Source organism: Lotus japonicus, chromosome 3, assembly GCF_012489685.1.
Source record: "Lotus japonicus ecotype B-129 chromosome 3, LjGifu_v1.2".
NCBI lineage: Eukaryota > Viridiplantae > Streptophyta > Magnoliopsida > Fabales > Fabaceae > Lotus > Lotus japonicus.
The window spans coordinates 75,046,157-75,068,171 of NC_080043.1; the positions used below are offsets into that span (position 1 = coordinate 75,046,157).

A 22,015-nucleotide genomic window follows, 5' to 3' on the forward strand; every position below is an offset into this window, starting at 1 on the left:
CATTTGTCTTATTTCCTTTGTTCATTGCAACAATTTTAATGATCGCGCAAAAGTGTTATTTGACTTTAAAAAAAAACAACTTTCTCTTTCTCTTTTATTTATTTATTGAACCAAATATAAAGAAAAGATATATTCCTCATACTTTCTCTTCTCTTTCTTCTCTATTTCTATCATACTAAAATAATCTACTATTTTTTTATTAACTTTTCTCTACCCAACTTCTCTTTTCCCATTTTCTCTTCGAGCATATCAAAGTTTTTAAATCAAGCCAAACACATCTCTTAAAAAAATTCTTCATTGAAATATAAAAAAAATTCTATTACTTTATTTAAAAATTTGAAAAATACATATATTTTTTTTGAAATAAATAAATTTGTTGAATAATTTTGTATCATCATTTAAAAAACCAAGTACTTACGAGTCTATGAAAGATTTAGGCTCTAATTTAAATGATGTTGTGTTAGAATATAATGTAAACTCTTTCATTTTTCTTGCGTTTATATCATCGGAATGTGAGATTTGACATCTCAATACACTTTGGTGCTATGTTTGCTTGTGTAGAGTCATAGAAGATATAATGAGAGGCGAGCAACGAGAACCATGACACTCTGATTTGGTTGCTGGTGCGGAAGGATGCCGCACGCTCTGACACGCAGGGCCCATAAATTTTATGAATTTCGTCAACGGTGTGATGAAATTGAGACAATTTTTCAAAGGATTGTCATGCATGCCCTCTGTCTTATTTCTTTTGTTCAATGAAAACGTTTTAATGATCGAGCGAAAGCGTTATTTGACTTAAAAAACAATTTTCTCTTTCTCTTTTATTTCTTTATTTAACCGAATAAAAAGAAAAGAAATATTCTTCATACTTTTTCTCCTCTTTCTTCTCTATTTCTACCATACTAAAATAATCTACTATGTTTTTATTAACTTCTCTCTACCCAACTTCTCTTTTCTCTTTTCTCATGTTCTCTTAGAGCATATAAAGTTTTTTAATCAAACCAAACACGTCTCTTAAAAAAAACTTCATTGGAATATAAAAATATTTCTATTACTTTATTTAAAAATTTGAAAAATACATATATTTTTTTTAAAAAATAAATAATTTTGTATCATCATTTAGAAAACCAAGTACTTACGAGTCTATGAAAGATTTAGGCTCTAATTCAATTAACGTTGTATTAGAATATAATGTAAAAGCTTCTATTTTTCTTGGGTTTTCATCATCGGAATGTGAGATTTCGCATCTCAATACACTCTGGTGCTCTGTTTGTTTGTGTAGAGTCAGAGAAGAAATAATGAGATGCGAGAAAGTTAGCGACAAGAACCATACCACCCAGATTTGGTTGCCAGAGTGCGGAAGGTTGACGCACGTTCTGACACGCGGGACCCATAACTTTTATGAGTTTCGTCAATGGTGTGATGAATTTGAGGCAAATTTTCAAAGAATTGTCATGCATGCCCTTTGTCTTATTTACTTTGTTCAATGAAACAATTTTAATGATCGAGTAAAATCGTTATTTGACTTAAAAAAACCGTTTTTTCTTTCTTTATTCAACCAAATAAAAGAAAATATATATTCTTCATACTTTCTCCCCTCTTTCTTCTATATTTCTATGATGCTAAACAACTTACTAAATCTACTTCTTTTCTCATTAATTTATCTCTAGTCATCTTCTCATTTCTCACTTTCTCTTTTTTTCACATTCTCTTCAACCATATCAAAGTTTATAATCAAACCAAACACACTTAACTTTGTTGTATCTATGATATACTACTACCTTAGTAAAAACAAATCTTTGTTTATGGCAATAGCTAGGACCCCAACCAATTCGAGCATTTTTTGGAGAATTCGCAACAACAATATCTTGACCAACCTCTGTCGTTGGGAAGCCGCATTTACGAATAATCTCATGTTCCCTTTGTGAAATTTGCAAATAGAGTTAGTGTTGCACTTGTTTCGCGGTTCTCACTAAGTGAGTTCGTTTTGGTTGCAATTGATTTCCATTGTTGTACAACTGATTTCTTCACTCTAAGACACGATGGCCTAGTTGTCGGATGTGTTGGTTGGCCTTAGCTCCTTCTTGTTTGGCCCCATGCTCTGAGGTGTGTGGAAGGCTCAGAGTGATTTAACCATCAAGCCTTCCATTTACAAAGTGTTGTATTCCGGACAACGTAGATTAAGGCAGAGATTACTAGCAATTCTTCTTGATTATGCAAGGTGTTACCAAATTGGGTTCCCATCTATAAGCAAATTCTAATCAGTTGAGGTTTCCCCCCTCCCGGTTGGATAAAGTGCAATGTCGATGGTTCATCAAAGTCGTTATGCATTTGGCAGGTTTTGGCAGTGGGGTATATAGACATGAATCCAATCATTGGCTCTTTAAGTTCACTCACAACCTTGGAGCAAGTAATGTTCTCTAATATGAACTTTGGGCAATGCTCTCCATGTCGGATTTGGCTTGGGACATTGACCTTCATCGCGTTATTCTTGAGAGCGATATGCAAGTAGCTATCAAGCTCTTGAACGTGACCTCTGAGCAATATCATCCTTTTGCTTATTTGGTTTATCATATTCAACCTTGGTTGCAGAAGAATTTAGGTTATTATTGCATGTCGTTGAGTCCCTAATGAAGCTAATCAAGTCGCATATCATCTTGCAAGCTAGTCTCATAGACCTCCTTTTTTCTTCTCACTTGAGGTTGTTTTTTGGGCTTCTAGCCCTCCCCATAAAAAAAAAACACAGCATGACATCGTCATGGTTGAAAAAACCTATTTATTTTGTTTGTCTAAAATTGACATTGACAAACATATATATAAAAAAAATGGCAGCGTGTATTTTACACGTGAGCGCACCGAAACCAAACCCGGACGTGTTGCCACAGAAAAACCGGATTGAATAATGGTGGACAGGTCCGAACTTTGCAAGTGGAGAAAGTGAGAGATTGGTTTCTGGTTTCGGGCCTTTTCGGTCAAAACCAACACGCAACCATTTCTTCTTCTTCTTCCTCCTCCGCCCCCAATCGGCGGTGCGCCACCCTCCACCGCCCTCTAACCCTAATCACCACCACCTTCTCGATTCATTCCTGATTCCAGCTCAAATTCCCCTACATCAATTCATTACGGTTCTCCTCCTCACTCCCAATTCCGTAATTCGATTGATTTCTCTTCTTTTTCTGATCTGATCACGCTGATTATCATGTGCTAGCTAGCTTCTTCCCTCGTTGATTATCATTTATCATTATCCACCTGCTGCTTATTCTGTTTGTGCTGAATTGTTGGAGGACATGGATTCAGGACCGAGTATCAAGGTAAAGGGTTTATCATCATCATTCCTGCTCTAATTTCAAAGTTTGGTCAACACTTGTTCATCATCATTTCCGATGACTCGCTTTTCAGCTCGTTAGTTTTGCATGCGTTGCACGTTTGAATTTTGCTTTGTACTTTTTGGTCAACATGTTTGTGCAGCGATAGCTTTTCATTTTCCTGCTGATGAGTGATATATATATATATGTGGTTTTTAAGATTAAGCACGCATGAAGAGCTAGGAATTTCGTGTTTTTTCTTTTGGGTTAGATGACATTTTACTTTTTTGTTGTTTTCCTTGTTGATTTTGTTACGGAAACATTGTTAACCACGGTGTTTAGAGAAGGTTTTATGTCCTTTTAACCACGGGCCAATTGCTATCCCTAATAATCACTTTACAGTCTCATAATAATCATGTACATCGCGCGTGCAGGGTAATTAATCTGCAAACACGTGTTCTGTGTTTGCCATCACCTCCAATAAACAGTTACTACCCTTTTGCCGGGTCTCTCTGGCGCAGCAACGCCGCTTCTGGAAAAACCGCCGAGTCAGTGCTCACTCACTCACTCACTCGTCGTTTCTCTCTTGAATGTCGGCACCGCATAAGTTTCTCTGCACATTCTCACACCGCATCCTCCTCCTCCCTCCTCTCTCAACTTCCACAACCTTCCTCTTCCTCCCCTCCTCCCACCGCTTCTTCTGCACCCTTCCTCCCTCAACAATGCCTTGCAATCAGGTACGTACTCCCTCCATTCCCTCACCGCACCGTCAAATTAGGTTTTCGCTTTTCACGTAGAAATCACCGCCGATAACTGATTTTAGTTGCGTTCAAGATAACCGTCGATAACTGATTTTCGATTATAGCATTTGCTTAGTTTTACTGTGAAATTTTGTGAATCGTGCTAGTTTTTTAGTGGAAAACGCGATGTTGATGATGTTTAATTGGTTGATGGTGATCTTGCTGCAGCGAAGTGGTGGTCACGGTGGCCAGCAATGGACGGAGAAACCGAAGGATGAGGCGCCGTTATCATCGGCTATGGGAGATTCTGCAACTGCTGCTGAAACTGTTTCTAACAAGCTTGCTGGAATGCATATTGGTGAAAACAGTGAGCAAACGGGGTTAGGGCATGCTAATAAGGGTGCAATTTGGAAACATAAATCATATGGAACTACTGCTGCACCTGAAGTCGACAACAAACCGGCGGGTAAAGTCGCGGTTGATGGTGCAAGGGTTGATGCTGGTGGTGTGGCTTCTACTCAGAAGAGTGGTATTAGTGGTGCTGGTTTGAGCAAGTTATTTCAAGGTAATCTGTTGGAAAAATTCGAAGTGGACAACTCTACCTACTCACAAGCACATATCAGAGCAACTTTCTACCCCAAATTTGAGAATGAAAAGTCAGATCAAGAGGTATATTATGAACTTTCCATTGCTCTTTTTCCTGTTTTGTTTTTCTGATTTGAGCTTATATGTTTGAAATGTGTTATGTGAAACTCTGAAGAATTTTCATAGTTTATATGCTTTTTCTTTGTAAATGTATTGCTTGTTTAAATTTCAGCCTAGTGGGATAGTACTAGTCTAGACAATTAAACATAATTCTTGTGGAACCTTACGTGGCACATTTCTTCCTTCTGGAGTTTAGGATGTTAGGATGTCGGGAGGATGGGATAAATGATTCGGGAATTATACACTTATCTCTTCGAAGGATTTCTGTTTGATATGGAGGATGTTAGCTAAAATATAAAGGAATTTGTCTCTTAAAGTTAAAAATACTCTGCTCAGTGCTAGCACTCCAAATCCCTGCACATTTGCTAGCAGCCTAAGTTCTCTCAGGGATGAAAGAATCACAGTTTTTAAGACTAGACTCTAAGAGAATGGTCCCAACAGCCACATGATTTGTTGTTATGCATGATAATCCATACTTCTTTTTTTATTCTTTACAAACTTATATAATTGATGATTGTATGGATAGGGTAATTTTCTCTTACCTGCATTTTCCTATCTATTTATTGTTTTTAAACTGTTACTTGTCTGTCTTCTATATGCCTACAGACCAGGACAAGGATGATTGAGATGGTATCAAAAGGTTTGGCTACCTTAGAGGTATGGTGATTGTTGTTGACCTTATGTAAAGTTTTTTCTCCTTCTGGTGAATGACTAGTTGGATAATCTTTGATTTTATTCATTTTCAGTGGTTGACTTGATTTTATTGACTTGCATGTGCAGGTTTCACTTAAACATTCTGGTTCTCTTTTTATGTATGCGGGCCATGAGGGTGGAGCTTATGCAAAAAACAGTTTTGGAAATATGTATGCTCTTATGAGAGATTATTTCTTTATTTATGTTTTCCCTTTATATTTATTTTGTGCTTGATGTTTTCTTTGTTTTTCCTTTGTTACGACTAATGGTCATGCAGTATTATATAAATGGTGAATAGCATGAAATTAACATAAATGATTTTCTAGGAGTATGATTGTTGTGGTGCACCCCTTTCTCCAAACAACTTTTACTTTATTATCCCATATTGTGTGGCTAATTTTTGCTATTTATTTATCATACCGTTTTTTCTGTACAGATATACTGCTGTTGGTGTATTTGTTCTTGGGCGGATGTTTCGTGAGGCTTGGGGAACTGAAGCTTCGAAAAAACAGGCTGAATTTAATAATTTTCTTGAGGTAAAAATATAAACTATATATAAAGAAGGATGAAATTCAATATCATCTCTAGGATTCTGCAGTGATGTGAGCAAAAACATCTTCAATGATGGGACCAGTTTTAGCTACAAATATGTTTGGCAACAATAACTATATTTAGAGCATGGCATTAGAAAAGGGAGTGCAGGCTATTTTTTCTAAGTTTTAAATTTTGTTTAAAAATGTTCTACTAAGATGCTCAGACTTGCTTAATATATTTAGTTAAAGATTGTTATATTTTCTGTCCCAAACATTTGGTCACTATGTGCATATTTAGACCTTTTCTTTTTATCTGCAGAATTCCGGGTGCATGTCCTGGTTGTCTGGTTCAATTTGTAGTGTTTTTAGAAGAATGGTTTAAAATTCCTTAATTTGAATATTTATTATTAATTGCTAATCTTTATTTGCTGAAATTTCTACCACTTTTTTTTGGTTGTTCTTTTAAATCACTTTCAGGATTGATGATCGAAATGTATGGACAATTAGCTTGTGAATAAAATGTCAATCTTTCAGCACGTGATTTATGATCATTTGATTTTCTGTTTTTCTTGTTTATGGAACTCGGCATACTTGCATTTTGTTTGTCATTTTGACTGATGTATTTCTCCCCCTATCAACATGCACTTTTCACTTAATAGGGCTATTAGTTATATTCCTTCTGTAGCTGTGAATGGGTGTAGCATTCTATTGCTAGTTCACTTAACTTTCAAGTATAAGTTCATGCTCAAGATCAAGAAATAAACATATCTATTGTCTTCTCTTACAGAGAAACCATATGTGCATATCAATGGAACTAGTAACAGCTGTACTTGGAGACCATGGGCAGCGTCCGCAAGAAGATTTTGGTAATATTCTTTTAGATTATGGGCTCCAGAAAATTCCTAGTATTTTGAACACTAGCATTTTTAGCTGCAGTTGAAGAGCTAGGTACAAACTAAGAAAGAGTTCAAACTGTTACCTAAAAAAGGATTAATTTTACTTTGTCTCAACGAAATAAGCCCAAGTTTGATGTATTAAATTTTCAATCAAGGTTAAATTATCTGCTTGTAGTTATGTTAGATTTCAGATGTTGAATTATAAGGAATATTATACAGATGTATATGCTGAGCTGTATGGTTATAGGCTTATAGCTATGGTTACCGTTTTTCATACGTTTTTTGTGTGTGTTTTTGTTTTAATTATGGTCTACACCTTTGTGAGATCTTTCAGTAACGGCTATGTGTCTGATTTCTACCATTAGTGTATTTGTAAGCACGGTGACTCGTAGTTTTCTCCAGGACCGTGAGTTAAAAGGGAATGAAATTTTTGCAATACTTTTTGAGTTATTTCTGACATTGAAATTGTCTGCTGCATGTAAGAAACCAACAACGCTTCCAACTTAGAATATTTTTGTTTAAAGACGGCTTTCATACGGAATTTTGAATAACTTCCTTTCATATCTCATATTCACTGGTTTTTCTTGTTCTGAGCAGTGGTAGTTACAGCAGTCACTGAACTGGGAAATGGAAAGCCAAAGTTCTATTCAACTCCTGAGATAATTGCTTTTTGCAGAAAATGGCGCCTACCGACAAATCATGTGTGGTTGTTTTCAACAAGGTGAACATTTAGGATTTTTGTTGATTAAAAATATAAATAGAGGACCTTTATTACTTGACATATTCTAAATGACTTACATTAAATATGACATTTCAAAATTTGTAATTTGATTTGAATAAAATCTGATTTGTTGGTGTTGGTATTCTATTTACAAAATTCTTAGAGGTGTTTGACATCAGTTTTTCTTTCTTCATGTAATGGTAATTTTTTTTTACTAATAGAACTGTTTTTTATTGTTAGGTTGGTCTAGTCTTAAGAACTGTAGGCTGTACTTTAAAGAATGTTAGTACACAAATTTCTTATGATTCCTTTTCTTTGGTTGATTTTAATTAGATTTCAAATTAGTATATAATAGATTCTGTTGAGCTAATTTTATTATTTACCGAGAAGTGTTCTGTTGATCATATTTTATGTCAAGTAAAACATGTTGGCTTAGATTTTTATCCTTAATATAATCTGCTGAAAGTCTTCAAGAGCATAAGAAAAAATTGGTTTCATTTTCACACCTTTATGTAAATGTAGAAAATCAGCCTCTTCCTTCTTTGCTGCCTATGATGCCTTATGTGAGGAAGGTACTGCAACGTCTGTATGCAAGGTTCTTGATGAAATTGCAGACGTATCTGTACCAGGTATGAGTTTTAAGCTTAGCATGGTTGTGTAATGTAATCCTTCGTAGTTTTATAGATTTGTATTTCTTTTTGTTTCAATTCCGTTCAACATGGTTGATTCTAGTATTTCATTTTCTACTATTACTAGTCTCATTTAAGTATCCATTCTCTTTGCATGACCTCTTTGTCTTATTCACTGCATATTTAGATATACTTTTGTAACTGCAGGTTCAAAAGACCATGTAAAAGCCCAAGGAGAAATTTTAGAGGGTCTTGTTGCTCGTCTTGTGAGTCATGAGAGTTCAAACCATATTGAAAAAGTTTTGAAAGAATTTCCTCCTCCACCTGCTGATGGAGGTATGCTGATTGATTCTCTAAATATTGTTGCAAGCTGCTCTATCGTTTTCTTAGTTGAATGCCTTGTTATTTATCAATATATTCATTTTATGCTATGTCATATATGCTTGACTGTTTAGTAAATATGATTAAGTATGTGTTGGGATCATAAAACCAATATTTAGTCCAAGCAGTTCTGAAAAATAGGACTTCTTCAATGATGTAACAGTTACTTACCCCTCCCCCCTGTCCAAGACACTTTCTTTTGAAACTCCTAAATGTTAGTCAAAGCACAGATTGCAGTTTAAACTTTAAACTAAATATGTGATTTATCTTTTTTCTTTCAGTTGCCCTTGATTTCGGACCAAGCCTAAGGGAAATTTGTGCAGCAAATAGATCTGATGAAAAGCAGGTATAGGGTAAACTACATTACCATGATTAGAAGTAGTATTGCAATTCTTGTCACTCCAGGAGATGGTTTTATAGTAATTCAATTTTGTGATTTGGAATGCTTCTGCAGCAAATAAAAGCACTTCTCGAGAGTGTTGGCAGCTCTTTTTGTCCTGACTATTCAGATTGGTATGGGACTGATGGTGCTGATATTCATTCAAGAAATGTAGACAGATCCGTTGTTTCAAAATTTTTACAAGCCCATCCTGCAGACTATTCAACAAAAAAGTTGCAGGTCAGTCTAGGCTTTCTTATATCATATAACCTTATACATGCAATCATGTCAATTTCGTCAAGTATTAAACTTTGTTCATGTGCAAGCTTGTATATCCTGGCTTTTAATATATTGCCAAATTACTTGGATGCCTTTCAAATTATTTGTTTCCCTGTAATTAAGCCTTTTCATGTCTGAAATAGCTTCCTCAACACATGGTTTAAAGGGCCTCCCAGTTAAGAATTGTTGACATTTTCATTTAATTTTGCTCTGCAGTTTATGATTCCACCTTTTTTCTAAAAAATGCTTAATTGTTTTCTGCCAAGTTCATAGTCATAGCTTTTATTTGAATTTGAATCAGGAAATTATTCGACTGATGAGGGAAAAACGCTTCCCTGCTGCATTCAAATGTTATCATAACTTCCACAAGGTTGATGCCATATCAAGCGACAACGTGTTTTACAAAATGGTCATTCATGTACACAGTGATTCTGCTTTTCGACGATACCAAAAAGAGATGAGGTCTATTTTCAATATGATTTTTCCACTGAATAACCCAGCTTGTTTAATTTCCTAAAATATTCTCTTAGAACATCTTAATTATTTTACAACATACATTTCCTTGATATGGGTACAAAATGTTTGGTACTTTCAGGCATAGACCTGGATTGTGGCCGCTGTATCGAGGTAAATACTTTATTTTACTTCCACTTCTCTAATATCCAATTCATTTATGCAAACTTCTTAAGCTAATATTTCTTGCTTTCTTCTAGGATATTAGGTTATGTTGTTATCTACATGTAGTTGTCCTTCTTGTTATATCTTCAGGTTCAGTAGTTGCATTCGATAGATGTAAATGGTTGTATTCAAAATGTGTTTGACAATTTTATCACTTCCTAGATTATGGAGCAGGAATTTTGAAATGGAAATTATTGTGACAGTTAAGATTCTTAAGAAGCTCTTGAGCACTAAACTAGTTTCAGTCATTCATAAGTTTTTTGGGGAAAGAAAAAGTAATCGTACATAATAATACTTCTAAATTAAGAACAATCAACCTCTTGTTTGGTTAATGATGTTTGAAGAGTGTGTCACAAGTAACTAGTAGCCAAATTTTTTAGTGGACACTTGAGTGCTCAATTGCTACGAGTCCATATGGCTTGATAGTTGATACCTGAGACCTTGGTTTTGATTAGTCTTAAAATTTATTGGAAGTGACTCTGAAATCCGTGATGTGTAAACCAGATTGATAATATGCTCTTCATGAAGCTGCAATAAAAAAATTGAAATTTTAGCCTTTGAAACAAAACACAACGTTAAATGATTATATATATGACCAATAGAAACACAGTTATATCACGTTGATAATGATTTGTGCAAAAAAGGATATATGCTGCTTGTTATGCTTATTGATTTATACAACCTTCTGACTCCTTAGTCTTTCCAGGATTTTTTGTAGATATCAATTTATTTAAAGCAAACAAGGAGAAAGCAGCTGAAATTTCTATGAAAAGCAGTATAAATGAAAGTGATAGTACTAGCTCTGAGAAAGATGATTTTGCTGATGAAGATGCAAATTTAATGGTCAAATTGAAATTTCTTACATATAAGGTAAACATCCATGTTCTAGATCTCTGAGCAATTGCATCAATATAATCATTTTAGTTATAAATTTGTGTGGTGATATGAGGCCTGTAGTATATATAACTTTTATTACCACTTTTAGATAATGTTGTCTTTTTTCTTTTCTGTGGTTTAAATCTATCAAGTGGCAACAATGTAGGTTGTCTGCTTTTTGTTGGGTGCGCATTATATTTTACACAATCCCATAGTTAAAATAATGTCCTCAGGTATGGGACTTCAAGAGAGAAACTGAAATCCGAAAAGCAGTGCTAATGTGTTCTGTGTAGGAACTACTGGTGACATCATGTGTGCTCAAAACACCAGCCTAAAAATAATCTTTCAGAAGGGGTCCAAACTCCAACTTATGCATTAAATTATATCCCAGTGTTCTTTATCGAAGCATCTTTCTTGCTTTTTAAGAATATCTGCATTGAATCATTGCTTCCATTTGGTGCCTTTTGTTTTACCTTAGCTTTTAGAATTGCTTTGAAATAATACTCATTAAAAGTTCTTGTACCTGTGTGTTATTGCTAGGAAATAGGAATGGCTCTTCAGTCCATGATTATGTCTAATATTTATACTAACTTCTCTATTCTAGTGAATTTGTATTCTTATTATTCTTCTTCTCATTTTGAATCTCCATGCCAGTTGCGAACCTTTCTCATTCGAAATGGCTTACCAGTTCTGTTTAAAGAAGGTCAAAGTGCTTACAAGGCTTATTATCTGAGGTAATCTGGGTGGCTTGCACTTGATACCAGAAGTGTAGTTCCTAGAGGATGAGATATGTCATATATGTTATAATCTACTTAGATGTGATATATGTTTTAGTTTGCTTGCTTTATTTTCATAACTAGTTTAACTATGGATTATTGGCTGATTTCCTATGATAGTTTCATGTACATATCCAGTTGGATGATATAGTCATATTTGGAAAGTTGAGGGAAAAAATAAATGTCAAGTTAGAGACATGAAGATAAGTCTTGGAAGCACACAGATTCCACTTTAGTAGAAGTAAAACAAAGTATATGGAATGCAAGTTTAGCTAGAGGCACAGAAATCCTAGCATAGAGGTGAAAATTGGAGAATATATTGTACCACTGTCCACAAGTCTCTTAGTTTAAGTCCTTGTCTCCATCATACAAAATGATGGAGAGATACATGGAGATGTAAACCTTAGGATTCAAGCTAGAAGGATTCTAGAAGCCAGCCCAATTCTGAATTTGATTTGTTATTGTCTCTGCTAGACATTGAAGTTACTTTATCATGTACCCCATACCCTGAAAAAGTTTCTTTTTGAAACAAATTTTCAAAATCATAAAAACCAAGTTCACATTAATCTTAAATCTATGGTATATCCTTTGATCCATTGACAACTATCTTGGTATTGGTCTATCAGCATGGCAGTTGTGCTATTCTGGTTAACTGGGAGAGTGAGAGGGGGGATGAGAGAGAGAGGGTGGGGGGGGGGGGGAGAGGAGGGATTAGGGATATTGTGGTTTAGGTATGACTGTATGAGAGATCTCAGGCTCTCAAAAACTTGAGAGGAACAACAGCAGCTTGTCTTCAACACTATGCTGGGTTCATCACTGGTCCAGTGCTATGGTAGTTCTCATCCATAAAATCCTATCTCTGCTTTCATAGTTTCATTCTTCTCCTAATTTCTGATTAGTATCTATGGACCTAATTCAGTATTTAGCTAGATATCATGTTGATGCTGCAATATATTACGTGAGGATTTTGAGATATTACTTGCCGTTATGTCAATCATACTGTTGTAAAAGATATGAAGTTGCAATGATTGTATACTTTTTATCCAAGGCTGCAATCTAATTCTAAACTACTTTTTTCCCCTTACTTTTTAAATGTCACAGACAAATGAAAATATGGGGAACCTCTCCAGGAAAGCAGAAAGAACTTAGCATGATGCTTGATGAATGGTAGCTCCTGAATCATTCTTCTTGATGGTCCCTCACTATGATTTTGACTTTCTGCTTAGAGTCATTTTCCTCTCTTGTTATGTGCCTTTCTGTCCGTCTATTTATCATTTTCTTAATGTGGTTGGTGCAGCTACTTATATTTTATCTGTTTACAGGGCTGTGCATATAAGAAGGAAGTGTGGAAATAAGCAATTGTCATCATCAATATATCTTAGTGAAGCTGAACCTTTCCTTGAACAGTTTGCTAAACGTAGCCCACAGAACCAAGCCTTAATAGGTTCTGCCGGTAGTTTAGTTAGAACTGAAGATTTCTTGGCCATTGTTGAGGAAGGCCAGGATGAAGAAGGTGATCTTGTGGCAGAGCGAGATATGGCACCATCCGGGCCTAGTATCTCAGTCAAAGACACAGTTCCGAAGAACGAAGGGTTGATTGTATTCTTTCCCGGTAATTCTTTTACTGTTCGCTTCCCCAATAATTAGATTTACATTTGATTGATCATTATATTTTAAACCATTGAAGATCAAGTGCCTCCAATTACGTATTTAGAAATATGAATATTAAGAATAAGTTTACTCTTATATCTTTGGTAGACGAAGCAATATAAAATATGCCTTCTAGTTGTATTATTAGAGTAATACAAGTTTGACTCAAGAAGTCCCACATTGTATAAATAAATAAGTTGAGGACATACCCATTGCATTAAGTGCCTTAAGGTTTTGTGGTCAATGTATGTGGATGATGTCCTAATCACTTATATATATTCTAGTATGGTATCAGAGCTGAAAAGGCCTAACGGCTCATGATCTAAAAAAATCAAAAATATAAGAAAAATAAAATAAAATCGGAACAAAAAAAGCACGGAAATAAAAAAGAAAAAAAGGGCTCTGAGACTCAAGTTAAAAAGATGAAGGAGCACAAGTCCAACAACCTCTGAGGAGGTTCCGCTTAAAAAGATGTATGTGGGCGATGTCCTAATCACTTATATTAAATTCTATTAAGTTGATTGATTGGCTGCTTCACTGTTTCATGAACTGTTATAGTGCATCGAAAACAATTCCAGTTAGTGTTTGATGAAATTAATGAGATACGAGTCATTAAACCTTTAGTGATTCCTCCTGCTTAGCCTAGTGCTTTGTAAAGAGCAAGGTGTTAGAGTTAACTTATAGTTCCAACTTCCAAGGTTATTAGGTTCTCATGTCTCAGTAGTCAGTCAATCAAAGTAAAAGCACAGAAAAATATTACGCTAACTGAAATTATAAGCAAAAGCATGTAAATTGAGTTGCAAGAGTTTGAAGGAAAGTTAAAATATGGTCAATTGGTTTTATGTTGTTTTATACAGGGTTATAGTGGATGCTTTGTATTAATCTTTTCGCTGAATGATTGTGGTGTAATTTAGACATGATTGATTATAGTGTTGTTGATGTGGGTTTACCCATAATTAGCATATTTTCCTTTAGTACTGCTATGCAGCTCAGCATTTGTTGTTTCTCCCTTTCAGGAATACCTGGTTGTGCCAAGTCTGCCCTTTGCAAAGAATTGCTAAATGCCCAAGGAGGACTAGGAGATGATCGTCCAGTTCATAGTCTCATGGGTGATCTGATCAAAGGTAAAATTTCTCCTAAGTAAGAATGTTAAAATTGACGTTTCTTAAATTGCTAAGGTTCCTTAGCATGATTCGAATCCATATTATGTAACTCTATCATTTGTATATATTATGATTGCTGGAATTATTGTTTGTGAATTTTGACTGTTATCAGTGAAACCTTAAATTTGGTTTCATAATACTTGTGATTCTTGAATAAATTATATATTTATTAGGTCAATTCTGGTTTGATAACTAATATGTAGTTATGTGGAGTATCAACAGGAAAATATTGGCAGAAAGTGGCTGAAGAGCGTAGAAAGAAACCAAATTCTATAATGCTTGCTGACAAGAATGCCCCAAATAAAGAAGTTTGGAGACAGGCTAGTGCTCCAAGCCTCCAACTTATCACTTATTGAATTTATTTCTCCCCAGCCCCCTTTCTGTTTTCCTTTTTTCCTTTTCCCTTAGTTTTCAATTCTCTTTCTTTTTTGTTCTTTATTTTTTTTTATAGAAAAAAATATGCTAATGGAAATTCTAATATGAAATAATACTAATATATCATTTATATTTTATATCAAATGTTATGAAAGAAATAAAGACAATTATGAAATTCTATTTTAAATGATTATGTATTAAATGAATAAATACTAATGAAATATATAAATAACGAAAAAGAAAACACTCATGGGGGGTAAGGTACTTGTAGGATCTGGTTTAGTATTTTCACCCTTCCCTTGATGGTAGAATTATATTGGATAGTTACCGATCGAATCTTATCAATAATTATCATTAGTGGTATTGTATTTATAAGGCCATATTTCTCTTCCATGGTCTTGGAGTTCAAGTTGTGCCTAACTCTGCCCAAAAACTAGTTTAGGGGGTTAGGATTTGGTTTTTTAACCCTTCTATAGTATCATGTTTTCCTAGTTGTCAGCTTCGTATTATCTACTTGCTAAAATTGCTCTTTATTAATAAGTTCCTCTTGTCAAATATGCAGATAGAAGACATGTGTCGCAAGACCAAGGCATCTGCTGTCCCAGTTGTGCCTGAATCTGAAGGTTTGTTTGTTGACAATCTTGAAATTGTTTGTATCGATGAAGTCTGTTGTTAATTTTTTTATTTAATAATCTATGCACATATCTACCATCACAACATAAAACAATTTGGAAGCATTTGCATGCCATTTTTGGTTCATATGCTTTAGTTTTTCTTAGAAATGCCCCAAAAAATGCTAGTGATCTAGCTTGGTTACTGTAAGAAGTGACGGCTGTGGCATACTATTTTTTTTGGTAATAAAGAACTTGATTTATTTTGCTTCATTATCATCTTAATATGTTCCTTTTTGTATTTTATTGTGCAGGAACTGATTCAAATCCATTTTCTCTTGATGCATTAGCTGTTTTTATGTTTCGTGTTCTTCAACGAGTCAATCACCCGGTATATATAGTTTTGACGTTCTGAGTATACGATCCCTAATCTTTATAAATTTTTTATTACCTTCCACTAACTTAACTTGACTATTCAATTTTTTTAAGGGAAATCTTGACAAGGCATCTCCAAATGCTGGCTATGTTCTGTTAATGTTTTATGACCTTTATGATGGCGAGGTATTATGCTTCGTTTATTGCTACTTCATTTTGTTTATATTTTAATGTTTTCTAAGCTGATTTTGCCAAAGCTTTCCAGAGCCGTAAAGAGTTTGAGGGTGAATTAATTGAGCGTTTTGGGTCACTTGTGAAGATGCCATTACTTAAATCCGATAGGTATTTTCATGTTAACACCAGTGCCAGTGCTTTCATTTCAGTTTTTATTATTTAATGTTCTAAAATTAATTTTACAGCCTGGATGTATTAATTGTATCCTAATCTTTCTGTCATTGTCTATATTGACTTTTGTTCCATTGACCAATAGTTAGAGGTAGGAGGAGGCTGTGAAAAAACTGAAAGACTCTCATTGTATAGTTTGTAGTTAGAGGTAGGAGGAGTATTAGCTTATTTCGAATTGTAAGTTTGTTCTCCGAGCTGTCAACAGCTGGCAATTTATGTTAGTGTTTATTTCTAACAGATTAGTTAGTTATCTAGACAGTTAGCATAGCTTCTCTTGTAAACTAATCATTTAGGTCTTCTAAATAAGAGTTAGAGCCCGTTTTGATGCAAATAAAAAAGCTTTTATTGGAACTTATTTAGTGCTTTTTTAAATAGATACGCTCCAATAAACTTTAATATCCAAAGAGGCCCTTACTCCTTTTCAAACATGATTCAGACAATAAAAATACAGAGTTTCTTCATCTTCTTCTATAAGTTTTTTTCTCTTCCTATTTTGATCTTATCTCAACATTTAATTCGAGAGTATCGGTTCTGTGATATTGGTCCTATGAAGCTAATGTGTGATAAAATTTCCATCTCTCCTTCAATCTAGTCTCTATAGAAGTTGTTTATCGCTTTTATCAGACTGAAGAGAGAAGATTCTTTCTGGCATCATCACAACTTCATCAAAACTTCTTCTGTTTGTTTCAAGGATCAGCTTGCTGACATATTTATTAAATCCTTAAGCAGTCTGAGAATATCATATCTGTTTGCTTCATTAAAACTTCTTCTCTCGTAATACCTACTATTTTGTTGTGTTTTTTCTGTTGTGCAGGAATCCTCTTCCTGAAGCAGTGCAGTGCATTTTGGTGGAAGGAATTAATTTATTTAAGCTTCACTCTAAAAGACATGGAAGGTCAGTTATACGAGATTCCGTATGCATATCATAGACATATCACGCTATTTTTGGTTTTCAGATGTGTATTAAACTTGGTTGTTGCTATGATGATGACAACAACAATAGGATTTTGTAACTTCTTCTAACCTCTATCAAGTGGGTATTAGGGTGTAATTTAGATTAAAACACATATATTGTCATACCCATTACCATTTGCTTCACCCGTTGACTGAATATATATATATATATATCAAAGATTCGAAGTGGTCAGGCAATAAGAGTAAACAAAGAACCTGATTTACTTTTACACTTGAAGACAGCAAAATGTCATTGGATAGCACTTTGCATATCAGCAACAAGTACTTCCGAGATTTTCAATACCTCACTCTTCAAGTTCTGACAAATGTATTTAACTACAGAAAAGGTTCTATTATTGTTTGCATTTCAAGTCTTGAGACACCCCCAAAAGAGCCTTGTGTTACAATGCACTAGATTTTTTTACATCCTATGGTTGTCATGCTGTTGCCGTAAGTGAAGCATGATTGACATGTAATATCCGCTAGAAGAGTGCTAGCAACACACTCTTTTGAACACGCTTTCACACACAATACCTTTGATTGATCTATTTTAAAAATAATCAATATCTTCTAACTTAAAAATGTGCTGACATTTTAAAAATCAAACCAATTATATGAAGTGTGTCAAAGAGTGTGTTCAAAAGAGCGAGTTGCTAGCATTCTCATATATGTTAAATGGATGGCAACAATTTGTCAACGGCTTATTGTTTTTAGGGTTAATCGTCTACTTGGCCCCTGTCTTTGTCTCGCCGTCTGAAATTAGTCCCTCCCTGGAAAATTTGCAAATCTGGGTCCTCTTGTTTGCAATAAGTCTGGAGCAGGTCCTCGCCGGAGCCCGAAGCTCCGGCGAGTGATGATTTGGCTTGTTGACTGGATAAATGAGGCTGACGTGTCAAGGAAAAAAAATAAAAAAATAAAAAAAAAATACAAATCAGTTTTAATTAATTAAAATTTCCTAATTAACCCTAATAGCTAACTAATCCCAATCAATGTCCAAATATTAATCTCTATTAACAAATCTAACCTGATCTGACTAAAAAATCAATTCCCCCCAAATAAAATAAAAAAACCTAAATCAATTTGGGATTTCTCTCAGTAAACCCATATCCCAGAAAATCAGAAACCCAGAACCATGCTCTTCTTCCATCCCTATTTCTTCCTCCCTTTCCCACCCCCAATTTTTCGTTCTCTTTCTCAAAACTCAAGATTGCCTCATCCACACATGCTCTTCTTTCACTGTTTTTCCTTCTATCTCCAACCTCCCTCACCCTTCATCTTCTTCTTTGGGTGGCGGTGGGGAGTGGGTGGTTTGGGTTTCGATTGGGGTGAGGTTGGGGTTAAGGGTGGCGGTGGGGAGTGGGTGGGTATGGTGGCGGTGGGGTTGAGGTTAATGGTGGCGGTGACGTGTGGTGGAGCAGGGGAATACAGAGAGTTGCTTTGAGGAGAAGAAGATAGAGAAGAAGAAGAAAGACAGTGGTGTTTGGTGGAAAGTCCTGATTCAAAGTGGAAGAAACCTCTTTCCAAACCTCTTCCAGATTCAACAACCTCATTGTTTCTTCCAAAATCTGAAAACAACCCATTATTCACAACACAATTTAATTTGGAAGAAACCAGCGAATCAAAGTGAAGGTTTTTTTTTGGGGTCTTGGGTTTGGTTTCACATTTTTTATTCCCTTCATTGTTGCCTTTCAGTTTTTGGTTCATTTGGGGTGTTTTCATCATCTGGGTTTGGTGCAGAAATGCTTTCTGCAATTCTCCTTCCGATGCATATTCTTGTTCAGTGAGAGTGAGAGAGAGACATTTTGCCAGAAAGAAAAAAAGGGGAGAAGGAGAGATCCGCAGAGAAGGTGTGTGGAGGAAGAAAGGAAGAGACAGAGGTTGAGGGATGAAGATGATGTGGTGGAGAAGATGAAGATGATGAACTGAGATGTGGATTTGGGTATTTTTGGGTTTAACTTCAGCAGCATGTTTTTCTTTTGGATTTGGGTTTCTAATTTAATTTAATTTTTATTAATTAAACTAGGGTTAGTTTTGTTAATTGATTTTACTTTTGTAATTAAATTTAAATTTCTGACTTGTTATTTAATTTTATTATTTTATTATTATTTTAATCCACGTCAGCATACTTAACCCAGTCAGCAAGTCAAATCATCACTCGCCGGAGCTTCGGGCTCCGGCGAGGACCTGCTCCAGACTTATTGCAAACGAGAGGACCCAGATTTGCAAATTTTCCGGGGAGGGACTAATTTCAGACGGCGAGACAAAGACTGAGGCCAAGTAGACGATTAACCCTTGTTTTTATAACCCCCTTGTCTTTGATGTTTTTGGTGTAAACTGAGAAGTTGTCAATCTTAATCATTATTGTGATAGATTAGAGTCTACCAAGGGATCGTACGCGAAGGAATGGATAAAATGGGAGAAACAATTACGGGATATTCTAAATCAAACTGCTGAGTATTTTAATTCAATTCAGGTTAGTGTATCATTATAGTTTCCTATAGTCGCTTGCTAAGTTCTTCTTGTTCTCTGTTATTGACTATGTTCATTTTAATATTTAGATATTGTTAATATGCTAGAGATTTATTTAAAACCCCACAATTATGCTTTAGACTACAATGGTTTGCCCTAAAAAAATCTGCAGGTTCCATTTGATTTTGCTGTCAAGCAAGTCTCGGAACAATTGAGAAACATTGCTAAGGGAGAGTACACAGCACCAGATACCGAAACGAGGAAACTTGGTGCCATTGTTTTTGCTGCAATCAGTGTGCCAGTTGCAGAAATTCAAGGTGTCCTTAATAATGTAAGGGAAACATTGCATTTTGTTCTCTATACTTGATATGTTATTTGCAAAACCAACTTATTTTTCTCAGAAGATGGACGCTGAGCTTATTGATTGAACGTCTGCTTTTATTGAATTTTAAGTATAAAATCTTGTAAGATGGACACAGCTTGAATGGCAAGCTAGAAACAAATTTAAGTTGAGTAGTAAAATGAAACTTTTTTGTTTTTGACAGAAGCTGGTAAAGAAAACTACCATGCTATATATTCTCTATTTCTCTTTTATTAGCTTTAAGCCGATACTTGGTGTATATATACCAAGCCATGTTTGTGACCAGTGGATCAAGAGACTTGACCAACTGAGCGATTTTCTTGTCTAAAATGTTGGCTGAATTCTGCGATGTAGGTGGCAGGATTGCAGTTATAAGAATGACTCTCAATTATACCATTTATTTCACTTCTATCTTAAGCGAGAGATATTAGCTTTATATTGCAGCATATTTTCATTTTGTTTGTTGCTATTGTATATGGAAAGTCTGTTGCTTTGTTCATTAGTCCATGTGTATATACCCAGGATTGAGGAAACAGTATCTGACGTGATAATATTTATGCCATAATATGTATGCAGTTGGCCGAGAAGAATCCCAAGATTGATGCATTCCTTAAAGGCAACCATTTAGAGAATCTTAATCGAGCTCATTTGACTCTTGCCCACAAAAGAAGTCATGGCATCAAAGCTGTAGCTGATTATGGTCTCTGGCTGCATATAAAGGTACCCGTGGAGTTGACGGCACTGCTCTTATCAGATAAAATGGCTGCACTTGAAGCTTGTCCTGGCTCAGTGGACGGTGATAAGATAGTTTCAAAAAATGCGTGGCCCCATATTACCTTATGGACTGGTGAAGGGGTTGCAGCCAAGGATGCCAACATGTTACCACAGTTGTTTGCAGAGGGGAAAGCAAATCGGATTGACTTCAACCCTCCCATCAGTATATATGGCACAATGGAATTTTATTGAGTTCTTTTTGCTACTCAGTTTTCTAAAATGAAAAAGGTCATTTTTTTTTCTTTAAAAAAATTACAAGATCATGGTTAGTTAGAGAAGATGATGGTGAAATTTTTTGTAGGAGCGCATTTTGTCCTGAGGAATTGTGTATATATAAGCTTTTAGAAAGCCGAGTATGATTTATGGTCCGGATTTCCACCTTGAGGTTTCCATGTGATAGATAGATCATTCATTTTATGTTCACTTGCTTCGTTGTACACTGCCTTTCATGGCTTATTCTTGTTGTGTAATCTATTTTTTTACCCTGGTAAGTGAGTTAGATTGAAATTTCAAATAAGACAGATCGGAAGATAAAAATAAAGGGTTAAATATGTTTCTCTTTCCCAAGCGTGATTTGGTTTTAGTTCCTCGGTTAAGTAAATTGCAAAAATATTACTTTGAAGAGATAAAAAAACTTAGATGTAGTCCTCTTTTGAATTGGATCTAGGATCACTTTGCTATCGGGTTCGGCGAGATTGGATGGGCATGCCCATGTATATTATGTGGTGTTTCCTGGATTTTTAAAACATTTCAATGATAGATGAATAATCTAATTACTAACAAAATCATCATATTCATTAACCTTCATCATCTCTTTCAAAAAAAAAAATCAAACCTTCATCATCATAAGTGTATGTTGAGGATGTAATGTTTACTTGAATATTTAGAAGACTGAGTTTTAAATCTCTCTATTTTTAGCTTCGTCTTTTAGGGTTCACTCCGTGAGCACATTGTCTCTGAAATAGTAATAATTATTAGGCTGAGGTAATGTTGTCACTTGCTAGAATTTGTCTCTCGAGAATTTTTTAAAGCTTGTTCTAACCTTGTTAAAAATTTGACCTAAAATAAATGTCAAGTGCATAAATTAACTAGCAAGTGATTGTTCTAGTGTAAATAAAAAAAATCTATTTGATACTAAGGTGTTTAAATAAACTATAAAACATATTTCTAAGTTACTATAATTATATTTCTAAAAATACATTTTAGCTTCAAACCTATACATGCATAAAATCTCTTAGTTAAAAAAAAATGCTTAAATCTCTAAATTAAATAATAAATATATAATTT

At 34.9% G+C, this 22,015-nt stretch overlaps 1 protein-coding gene across 8 annotated transcripts; it reads left to right on the forward strand.

Moving 5' to 3' along the window:
* The first annotated feature begins 2,856 nt into the window (after positions 1 to 2,856).
* On the forward strand, positions 2,857 to 21,219 carry LOC130745887 (tRNA ligase 1-like). Of its 8 annotated transcripts, XM_057598302.1 has the most exons (29): positions 2,865 to 3,311; positions 3,740 to 4,042; positions 4,274 to 4,714; positions 5,357 to 5,407; positions 5,531 to 5,613; positions 5,880 to 5,979; positions 6,764 to 6,842; positions 7,470 to 7,593; positions 8,116 to 8,222; positions 8,430 to 8,558; positions 8,885 to 8,949; positions 9,058 to 9,222; positions 9,563 to 9,723; positions 9,857 to 9,888; positions 10,646 to 10,809; positions 11,470 to 11,549; positions 12,693 to 12,758; positions 12,914 to 13,203; positions 14,258 to 14,365; positions 14,627 to 14,724; positions 15,342 to 15,402; positions 15,705 to 15,781; positions 15,880 to 15,951; positions 16,031 to 16,107; positions 16,985 to 17,065; positions 19,246 to 19,401; positions 19,495 to 19,597; positions 19,766 to 19,924; positions 20,531 to 21,219. In XM_057598302.1, the coding sequence occupies exons 2-29, from the start codon at positions 3,896 to 3,898 to the stop codon at positions 20,918 to 20,920; spliced, it is 3,666 nt and encodes a 1,221-aa protein (XP_057454285.1). In that variant the 5' UTR covers positions 2,865 to 3,311; positions 3,740 to 3,895; the 3' UTR covers positions 20,921 to 21,219. The 8 variants fall into 8 exon arrangements, 7 of the variants coding, with proteins under 7 accessions (XP_057454291.1, XP_057454290.1, XP_057454288.1 ...); XM_057598303.1 differs by lacking the exon at positions 3,740 to 4,042; XM_057598304.1 differs by lacking the exon at positions 19,246 to 19,401 and having other exon boundaries at positions 2,866 to 3,311.
* The last annotated feature ends 796 nt before the right edge of the window (positions 21,220 to 22,015 follow it).